Raw genomic sequence first — 11,480 nt, 5'->3', positions numbered from 1 at the left:
GGGAGGCAGAGGCAGGCGGATTTCTGAGTTCGAGGCCAGCCTGGTCTACAAAGTGAGTTCCAGGACAGCCAGGGCTATACAGAGAAACCGTGTCTCAAACCCCCCACCCCCAAAAAAGAAGAAAACAAAGATAAAACAAGACTAGGAGATCAGACATGGAGGTGCAGAGTTTGGAGTCTGATACCAGCCCAGCTGGTTTCCCGTCTTTCTTTGGGGATTACAGTTAAGTGATTGGATGGCTCTCAGAAGAGGCTTTGAAATTTTAACATTGTTCAGACTGATACAAACTATGGAAACATTTTGAAGTTGGGTTAAATGTAATTTGCATTATGCTAGGTATGGCCCCCATAGACTCATGTTTGAAAGCATCTATGGGGGCCAAGGAATATGATGGTTTGAATATGCTTGGCCCAGGAAGTGGCACTATCAAGAGGCACTATCAAGATTGTTGAAGAAAGTGTGTTACTGTGGACACGGGTACCCTCGTCCTGGCTGCCTGGAAATCAGTCTTCTTCTGACTGCTTTTGGAACAAGATGTTGAACTCTCAGCAACTCCTGCACCATGCCTGCCTGGGCATTGCTATGTTCCCGCCTTGATGATAATGGACTGAACCTCTGAACCTATAAGCCAGCCCCAATTAAATGTTGTCCTTATAAAAGTAGCCTTGATCATGGTGTCTGTTTACAAGTAAAACCCAAACTAAGACATTGATTAACTTCTAACTAATAAATGCTAGGATTACTCTTATTTACAAATACTTTTCATTTACCATAAACATCTGGAGAAAAATTGAGGAAAACAGAACAGCACAGAATCAGACTATGTATGATCTACTGAAGCTTATCACACAACAGGCATATGGAAACACCAAGGCAAATCTTTACTTACCGGTACTGTGACATCATCATAAAAACTCCAAGCTAAGGCCCATCTCATTGTCCGACCCTGACAAAACTCTGTGAAGGTGACTTTAGGAACCTGAAACCAGCAAACACAGCATCTTACATGGAAGTTCTGTTTGGTTTAAGAGAAGGTCTCAGGTAGCTAAGGATGCCCTGAACTCCCGATATTCCCGCCTCAACCTCCTGAGTACTGACAATACTAATGGATGACACCACACCCATCTTCACACTACAGCCTCTCTACTCATGTTTCTGGCTGCTAACTCCTGTTGCTCTTTTGTTAACAAACATTATTTCAAAAAAAAATTTTTTTTTGGTATATATAGCTGCCTGGTAACACATAATCTCTTTACAGAACTTTTACCTCTCATAAAATATTAAAATTTATAGATAAATTCAAACAATAAACACCTAGAACAGTTTTCTGGAGTCAGTGTAAAATTATTTAAGTAGTTTTCTTTCTTTCTTTCTTTCTTTCTTTCTTTCTTTCTTTCTAAAGATTTACTTATTTATTTATTTATTTTTTATATGTAAGTACACTGTAGCTGTCTTCAGACACTCCAGAAGAGGGCATCAGATCTCATTACGGATGGCCGTGAGCCACCATGTGGTTGCTGGGATTTGAACTCGGGAGCTTCGGAAGAGCAGTCAGTGCTCTTAACTGCTGAGCCATCTCTCCAGCCCCTCTTTATTTCTTTGACAGAGGACTTGGCTGGCTATGTGGCCCCAAATTGGCCTCCAAGTTGTGGCTCTCTTGCTTTTCTCTCCCAAGTGCTGGGTCACACATGTAAACAGCCCCAACCTCAAGCACATCAGACAAGTATTCACTACTCAGAGGCCTTTGTTTACTGTTGTTTTGAGATACAATCTCATTTTTAGCCCTGGCTTGTCTGGAACTTGCTATGGAGATCAGGCTGGCCTCAAACACAAACCACCTGCTCTGCTTCCTGAGTGCTGGGATTAAAGGCATATAATATACACCATGCCTGGCCTTTAATTACTTTTTTAAGGACAAGAACCAACCAAAGTCCTGCCAAAAGCAAATTTCAGTACTAGATTTCATAAAGAAATAGGGATTACTTTGTAGCTTTTAATATCCTTAACAAGAAATATTGGCCAGAGAGATGGCTCAGCAATTAGGAGCAATTCTTGCTCTTGTAGAGGACCCAGCCTGATTCACAGAACTCACAGGGTAGATTACAACTATCTGTAACTCCAGAAGAGGACCTGGCCTCTTCTGACCTTTGAAGGTGCACACTTACCTGCAGACGATACATTCATACAAAAAAAAAAAAGTAAAAAATTTAAAATACATTTAGCTTTAGGGTATAAAGAAAGCTGCTATACCCAAATTTCAACCTAAGAGACACATCTGAATGGTAATGACATGGCCTTACCCCTTGGATTCTAAGCTCTTCCTTCAGTGGAGCCAGACTGCATTTCTTTCCCAGCATACAGCTATACCACCTTGAAAAAGCAGCAAGACAAATGGAGACTGGTTATAAGCGTTGAGAACAGAAGCAAACAAATATTGAGTTTAAGTTACAAATAACAAAAAGTGCACAAATTAGACAAATATGGGCACAGGGGGAACCCAAGGCAAGTTTAAAACCTATGTTGACTGGCAAAATGGCCCCATAAAAAGACTTGCGTTCAATAACTGGATGCCATGGTGGAAAGAGAGACTGATTTTCACACGCTCACCATGGCACCACATGTGTGCACAAAGAATTAAAAAACAATTAATAAAAAACAAACTACTTATAGGTGGGATATGAATAGCACACATCCTTTTTTTGTTTTCATATTGTTTTTTGAGTCAAGGTTCACCCTTAATAGCCCTGGCTGTCCTGGAACTCACAATGTAGACCAGGCTAGCCAATGGTGCACAGTGAAACCTAGTCATCAAAAATAAACAAACAGCTCAGTTCTCCAGTGCTCACTACATTTGGGAAGAGCATGAAGACAACAGTCCCACCTCTTGTATACACAATGAAGGCCATTGGTTTTAGGGCAGTCATTAATCAACAACAGAAAGGTAGGGCCAAGAGACAGACATTTGGTGGTCTTGCAGAGGACACAGGATCAGAATTCCAGCTCCCAAATGGTACCTCACAACCATCTATAACTCCCAACTCAATGACTCCTTATTCTGGTTTTCACAGGCACCTCAAACACATGGTATATACACATATACACAGGCAAAAACTCAAAATAAAAATAAATAAATCTCTGAAATATAACTAAAAGAAATATAAATACCCTAGGCACTACATTATGAAAATATAGAATCCTTCCAGAACTTGTGTTCTGAACTGCTCTAACAGGGTCTCTAACATAGACCCGAAGGCATGTAGAGAAAAACAGGTGAGATTTTCTCACCTGAAAAATGTGATTATTCTAAATAGCCTGGGAAATACAGAAAGGACATAAGACTGCACTTCAGCCAATAAAGGAGTGGACAGCATGGCATGGCCTCTGTTGTTGGAAGTGATGAGACTCTCTGTACAAATGGAGGAAAGGAATTATAGAAGGTAAGTCCTACAACCATGGCTGTCAGAGCTTACTGCTCCAAGCCTATTTCCAGCTTCAGTATAGGGAAGGGACATTCAAACATAGCCCAACAATTCTGCTGATTTGATAGGACAGAGATGAGAGTTAAGACAAAAGCAGTCAGCTGGGAGTGGTGGTGCAGGCAGGCAGATTTCTGAGTTCAAGGCCAGCCTGATCTACAAAGTGAGTTCCAGGACAGCCAGGGCTATACAGAGAAACCCTGTCTCGAAAAATCAAAAAGACAAAGCAGTCAAGATCCACAAAGCAAATTAAAAAATAAAATTCAAAAAGAAAAGAAATAATATTAGATTTTAGATTAAAAAAAAAAAATCAATGAAGGCTCAGCAGGTAAAAGCACTAACTGTTCTTCCAAAGGTCCTGAGTTCAATTTACAGCAACCACATGGTGGCTCACAACCATCTGTAATGGGATCCAATGCCCTCTTCTGGAGTGTCTGAAGACAGCTACAGTGTACTCATATACATAAAATAAAAAATTTTTTAAAAAAAGAAAAGAAAAAAAATCAACAAAAAAGGACAAATTAACATATTTGAAAGAGTTAAATCATCACAGAATATATAGACATGAAAGGGAAACACAGAAGTGGGGAACTGGGTGAGAAGCAAGAGAGATTGGGAGTCTAGTTCCGGCTATCCCCCATCTTTCTGTGTAGCCTAGGATGACTTTGAACTTCTCACCCTTCTGCCTCACCCCCATCTCACCCCAGTGTTAGGATTACAAGCATGTACCACTATGCTGGGTATGTTCAGTGCTTGTGGGTTGGGACTGAGCCCACAAAATTTTGCATGCCAGGCAAACATTCTATCAATTTACTCACATCCCTAACCTGAATACAATTTTTTTTTCCCCTGAGACAGGGTTTCTCTGTGTAGCCCTGGCAGTCCTGGAACTCACTTTGTAGACCAGGCTGGCCTCCAACTTAAAAATCCGCCTGCCTCTGCCTCCCAAATGCTGGGATTAAAGGCATGCGCCACCATGCGTGGCACTACAAAAAATATTTATAAACAACTTTTACTATACAATCTCATAACTAGATACAAATTCTTCAAAAGACACTTCTTAAACTCTACAAGTAGGTAACTCAAATGGTTCTTGTACCGATTAAAGCCAAGTTTAAACTCAATCTCTTCCCAACCCAAGTTCTTTTATTAAGTACATTTAAAGAAGATGGTGCAAAGCTATAAATTACCCCAGCACTCAGGAAGGGCAGCATCAGAATCAAGCCAGTCTCAATCATAGTTAGATTATATGAGACTGTCTCAAAAAAAGGGGGCACAGGGGAAGGTGCTTGCCTAGCACAAACAAAGCCATGGACAAAATGGTGCATACCTTTGGGAGGTAGAGGCAGGAGAATCAGAAATTCAAAGTAATCATCCACTAAATAATGAGTTCAAAAGCTGCCCTGATACATGAAAATTGTCTCAAAGACACATATAGCCGCCACCCCTTTCTAGCTTCATATGTAAACGAGCCTAACCACTGAATGCTGCTATAACCTCAAGAGATACCCTGTGACAACTCATCAAAATGCAAGTGGAACAAAAAGGAACAAAGGAAGCTCTGGCCCCCCCGAGAGACCATGAACCCATTACAGCTTTTAATCATGGAGTAGTGCTCTGCTCATTACAGCATTTCCCAATTCCTCTGAGACGCCAAGTTTCAAGAAAAACTATTTTGAAATAATTTCTGGCCTGTTAGAGTTGCAAGCTTAATACAAATGACTCTCCTACACCCTTCACCCAGGTTTACCGATTAACAAGTTCCCCCATGTTCTGTATCTTTTCTAACCTATTTGGGAGGTGGCTATGAAACATTGCTGAACTGTACATTTTGGCATGTACAGTTTACAGATAACGGACATTCCTTCTGGTAACAACACAGAGCAAAGATCAAAACTAGAGAAAATAGAATATTCCCATGATATTATGACCTGGCCTGTAATATTACCCCAATCTTCCCTGTATACACACTCCAGTGTGTGGCTGTGCATTTCAGTTATCTGTCATGACTCCTTAGTCTCTTCAATCTGAAATGGTTCCTTGATCATGCATTACTTTCATGTCAGGAAGTGAATTAGTTTTGGAGTACCTGTTTTTGTTGTGAGGGAAACACAGGTTCTCCTGTGTCCTTCTAGGAATATCAGACCAGGGGCTCATGGGTGGGGACAGTCTTTGTGGCTTCTCCACTTTAAATTTCCCACTCTTTGAAAGTCAGTACTCTAAGGAGAGATACTATGTAAACACCCTGTTATTTGCTGTTTTTCAAAGCTTAGGATTAAACCCAGGTACAAAAGATGCTTCATACATACTATACCACTGAGCTAGAGTCCCCAGGCAATACCCAGCTCTTCAAATTTCCCAATGTTGATTTTTCCCAGAGATCAGTTATTACTGTGACAACTACAAACCTTTCTAGCTTCACTGTTTATGGACTTATTCATTAGAACACAATTTGGCTTGGATTAGGTCTTATGTCCTTCAAATATATGTCATTTGGGGACATTCATTCTTACATTATAAGATATTATAGCCTTGTGTTTATTTTGACCCACTCTGTAATCAATTATATTTAAAAGAATGCTGTCATTTTAAAGACTGACCCATGGAAAAACAGTAAGAAATTTGAAGAACTGTGTCTCATTTAAATGGGGAAAGGATAGTTAGAAATTTAAGCCAATTTTAAAACTTAAGTTGTAATAAAAAAAAAAAAAAAGAATGTTACAAGCAAAGGCTTGGAATGAAAATGGCTGAGTGCACATAAGTAGACTTAGTGCACATAAGTAGACTGCTGGAGCAAAGGCCTCCAGTCACCAGAGCAGCTGAAAGATCCGCTTTATCTCAAACTCCATCACTAAGCTGACATAAACTCTAAATTGTCATAGCTAAAAATAAACTTTTATATTTCCCCCCTCCAATCTGAAGCAGCCCAGGATGGCTACATGCTGCAACAGTCGTCAGTTTTGAAACAGAATTGCAGTACAGACCACTAAAATGTATCAAAAAATTTGCCTTGGAAGTAAAACGTTTAATGTTTAAGTAAAGTAAACTGTTTTTTTTTTTTTTTAACTTTACCCTTCAAGTTCCTCAACTGCAGAACAAAATATGGTGGCTCCAACTAAATTGTTACTGAGCATGACTTTAGCCTTCTGAATTTCTGTATGTCTTCAGAAATAAGAATTTTAAAAAGATTTTAAGTACAGGTGTTTTGCCTGACTATTATGTGCATCATGTACATGCCTGGTGTCTTTCTGGAGTTACCGAAGGTTTCAAGCCACCAGGTGGGTGCTGGGAATGACCCTGAGTCCTCTAAAGGAGGAACAAATGCTTTCAATATTAAGCCCAACTTAAGAAAAAATGCTTTAGATGCATACAGGGGAAGATATGTAAGAGATTTGTCTTTCTCTCTCTTATTTGTCTTTCTCTCTCTTTTTGTTCTTTCAAGGTAGAGTCTCATGTAGCAAGGCTAGCCTTGAACCCCTGATCCTCTTCCCTCTGCTTCCCAAATGCTGGGATTACAAGGCATGCACCCCTCAACTAGCTAAGATACCTGTCTTCAATCTCTTATTTTCATAGAGCCTCAGAATACACACCTTTCGCAGCAGTCTAGAAGCTGAGTCACTAGTGATTTAACATGATGATGACGACAACGATGATGGTGACAACTCTGCCTAAGTCTTAGCTGCAGAGAACTGAACACTTTCTACACCAATTGTAAGTGGTAATATTTCCCCAAATGGCCAACTATCCAGAGGCACAATGGCTCTTCTCAGCCAATTTTACACATCTTATTCAACTTTGGGGCTGCAGTAGAGCCAGATATAAGCAGACCTAGAATATAATAAATATCTTTCTATTCCTTAGAATGTTCCTTTAAAATTTGTTTTAAAACTCGAAGTCAGTTTCATTGGTTTAGAAGACCACGCCCCCCAGTAACCCTTAGTCAACCTCAGCAAAAGCTCCGAGAAGAACGAATCAGAAAACCCAGACTTATGAGAACACATGCCTGTGGCCTGTAAGTCACTGCCTAAAACTTATTTTTGTAGTTCAGATGAAAGTCTGTGGAGATAAATGTATGATTTAAAGGTCTCCTGAAAAAGTAACAGCTTCCTCTCCATTAAATTGTAGCCTAAGAGAAACATCTCCAGTTTCCCCTTTTTCCTGGTTGGCCCAATCTCCCAAAAGTCAACACATGACCAGACATGGTGGTGGATGCCTCCACTCCCAATACTGATAAGGAAGAGGCAGTCAGATCTCTGTAAATTAGAGGCCAGCTTGGTCTAGTCAGCAAATTCCAGGGCAGCCAAAACTACATAAATGAGATACAATTTCTGAAAAAGAGAGAGAGCAGAAACAAAAGCCAGCAGGTGATGAAATGGTGACATGGTTACATGCCACAGCTAGAGCACGATGCTCATATATTTATTTCTTCTTCAAATGTCGGTGCTCTGCTGACTTTCTTTAAATTTACTTTACTTCTTCAAGACTTTCCTCAAGGCTGTTTAGCCTGAGCCTTTCTCTAATATGTCTTTCTCTAATATGTCTTTAATGAAATCAATTGAAGCAAAACATTAATGTTAAGACAAAGGGCTTCTGTGATGTGTGAGAGGCAGACCATTTCTTTTTAGAGACTGACTCATGTTTGTATTTGTGCAAGCCTGGAGGTGGGTTCCTAAGCACCCATGAAGGAGTCAGAAGAGGGGATGCGTGCAGTGTCCTCTGTCATACTCCACTAGACCTGAGGAAGGCTCTCTCCCTGAACTGGGCAGTTGGGGCTTACTTGCTAGGCTGTAAACCAGCAAGTACCAGTCAGAGATCTACATCAAGTGCTTGTTGCAAACAAACAAAAACAGAATACAGCAACAAAAATTACACAAAAATATTTGCCTTTTTTCAAAAGGAAGAGAACAGATGTTACAAGATGGATGGAGCATGAAAACATGCTAAGTGAAAGAAGCAAACCAGAAAAGGACAACCATTGCCTGACTTCATACAGATGAGTTATCTAGAGCAGCCAAACTCAAGGACAGAAGACTGGGGCTGGATCTGTGTGAGGAGCGAACAGGGAACTGTTTAAGAGGTGCAGGTACAGCCTTGGAAAACCAAGAGTTCTGGCCCTGCATAGTGAAGAACTATGTTGATCTCATCATTTGGGAGGCAGAGGCAGGCAGGTCCCTTATGAGTTTGAGGCCAGCCTGGTCTACATAGGAAGTTCCAGGACAGCCAGGGCTATAGAGAGAGACTCTGACTCAAAACAAACAATGAAAACAAAACTACTGAGAGGTCTGGAGATGTGAACATCCTTAGCACTACTCAACTATAGACTTTAAAACTTGATAATCTGGGGACTGGAGAGATGGCTCAGCAGTTAAGAACACTAATTGCTCTTCCAAAGGTCCTGAGTTCAAATCCCAGCAACCACATGGTGGCTCACAACCATCCGTAATGAGATCCGGCGACCTCTTCTGGAGTGTCTGAAGACAGCTACAGTGTACTTACATGTAAATAAATCTTGTGAAAACAAAAACAGAAACAAAAAACTTGCTAATCTGCTGGGGCAGTGTATGGAAGCACTGACTGCTCTTCTAGAGAATCAGGGTTCAATTTCCAGCACCCACGTGAGTTCACAGCATTTATAACTCTACTCTACTCCAAGGGATCAAACCATCTTTTCTGTCCTCCCCAGGCACCAGACACTCATTTGGTACACATACATACACGAACAGGCAAAATATACCTACATTTTTAAAAAAAAAAGAGCTAATATAAGGCTGTGCTGTAACTTGATATGTGCTGTGCCTGCCACAGTGAGGCCTTGAGCTCATTCCCCACAACATGGCCTCTTCCTGATATAAACCTTCTACAATTACTGGATAGTAAATTTTATTATGCTTTTATGACACACAAAAATAAAACACTTTCTGTTTCATAAAACTCAACCCTAGGGTTGAGCACTCTTTATATTGTAATTACCACACACATTATCTATCATATTAACAGCATGTGGCAGAGTGGAAAGTTACAAGAGACGAGCGGTCCTGTGTGAGAATCTAACACTCTTTAATGACAGGTGTGTTGTCCAGAATAATTGGCTTTTAAAACAGAACGGCCCTAGCCGCTATCCGAGATGGCCGTAGTCTGTTTCTCTTCATGAAGTTCCTGACAGCACAATGTCCTCATGTCTGTCATGGTTCAGGAAACAGAGTCCAAGAACCTCAACTGCTCTAGGCAGGCAGCAAAGGACTAGGCAGCAAACGGGTTCTGGTTCATGGGACAGATTCAAATCCATCTGTTTTCTAATCAAAAGCTATATTTGAGTCGATTTTGTTCCATCACAGGCCACACTAATGGGAGCGATCTGCCCATCTGGGACCTGTCTCCCTTTTGTCTGTACAGTCTTTTGGATGTTATCTACTTATTTTTCAATTACAGTGATTACTTTTCCTTAAAGCAATATCATTTCTTTAGGATCACATGAGACAAAATTCGTACTTACCGTAACCTTTTTTTAAGCTGTAAACTGTCATGGATGATCCTTTTGACAAATTCTAGCTCACCTCCTTCTGCCATGATCTCTGTGATGCCCCCAGTGTTTACAGAACTAGGCGGAGGTCTTCGAGAATTCCGAGAATTTACACCCTGAACAACAACAACAAAAACCACTGTCTTTGAATGTAATCTATTTGTTATTGTGCTACACTAAAGATTTAAAAGAACACACAGCCAGTGGGGGCTGTAGCTTGGTGACAAAGCACTTGCCTAGCATGCGCAAGGCCCTGGGGATTAAATATAAAAACATTTACCTTTTATATAGCCCAATCTGTTGCTTTTCCTTTATGCTTTCTGTCTTGATACCATGGCCAGGAAATCTACCCAAAGATTAGATAAATATTTACTTATGTTTTCTTCTAATACTTATATGGTTCTCTTTCTCATATTTAAGTATTTAATCCATCCTTACATCACTTCATATGAAAAAAAATTAACTCCAATGCATCAATGACCTAAATCTAAGAGCTTAATTTATAAAACTCTCAAGAAGAAAACATAAAAGTAAATTTTCATTAACTTGGATTAGCCCATGGTTTCTTAGATATAACACCAAAAAGCATAATAACACAAAATAGATAAATTGTATTTCATCAAAACTAAAAACAGTTTCATTATAAAGGATAAACCATGGAAAACTGTAGATAAACCACAGGATGAGAAAATGTTTGCAAATCATTACAATTAAAGGGACTTGGGTCTAGGATATGAATATAGAGAATCTTTAAAATAGCCAGGCAATGGTGGTGCATGCCTTTAATCCCAGGACTTAGAGGTAGAGGAAAGAGAATCTCTGTAAGTTTGAGGGCAGCCTGGTCTACAGAGTTCCAGGACAGCCAGGGATTGGGGGTAGGCGAGGTGGTCCTTGAAACTTAATAGGAAGAAAAGTAACCCAATTTAAAAATTGGCATAGTGGAGGGTGAGTGGCACAGGGCTTACCCAGAATGTGCAAGGTCTCAGGGCTGGTAATTAGCTCAGTGTAGAACTGTAAGGGGCTGACTGGACCCTCACCCAGAAAGGGGGAAAAGTGAGGCAAGGTAACTGAATGAAATCATCCCATGGAAGACGGGCAAAGGGCCACTAAGCACAAGGAAAGATGCTCAGCAGCACAGCCTGGAGTGTCTGAAACACCACCACTCCACACTCGCTAGGGTAGCACAGCAAAGCTGCAGATGCTGAGGAACCTCACACTGGAGCTGGAGCATAAGCAGCAGTCAATGTAGAAAACTATCTGGCATGTCAGACAAGCACTTTAGGAAGCCAAAGCCCTATCCATATCTTTTGAATGGAGGCAAACAACATTTTTAATAAATGTTACTGTAGACAGGGTTATTTTTTTCGTAAATTTACACAAAAGCTAACTTTTTTTTTTTTTTTTTTTTTTTTGGTTTTTCGAGACAGGGTTTCTCTGTATAGCCCTGGCTGTCCTGGAACTCACTTTGTAGACCAGGCTGGCCT

The 11,480-nt window shown here is 40.4% G+C and overlaps 1 protein-coding gene across 2 annotated transcripts in view; it reads right to left on the bottom strand.

The window, feature by feature from the left end:
* The window catches only part of Mettl16 (methyltransferase like 16), a 50,896-nt gene that overhangs the window by 13,289 nt on the left and 26,127 nt on the right, over positions 1-11,480 (bottom strand). For both annotated transcript variants that reach the window (XM_021176308.1, XM_029483855.1), the window contains 3 exons: positions 9,970-10,112; positions 2,301-2,370; positions 890-979 (listed from right to left, as the gene is read on the bottom strand). In XM_021176308.1, the coding sequence (XP_021031967.1) occupies positions 890-979; positions 2,301-2,370; positions 9,970-10,112 (303 nt within the window). The remainder of the gene's footprint in view (positions 1-889; positions 980-2,300; positions 2,371-9,969; positions 10,113-11,480) is intronic.

The sequence above is a fragment of the Mus caroli genome, chromosome 11 (genome assembly GCF_900094665.2).
Source record: "Mus caroli chromosome 11, CAROLI_EIJ_v1.1, whole genome shotgun sequence".
Classification (NCBI taxonomy): Eukaryota; Metazoa; Chordata; class Mammalia; order Rodentia; family Muridae; genus Mus; species Mus caroli.
Note: the sequence above shows the minus strand (reverse complement) of the source record. Positions and strands in the feature narration are given on the sequence as shown.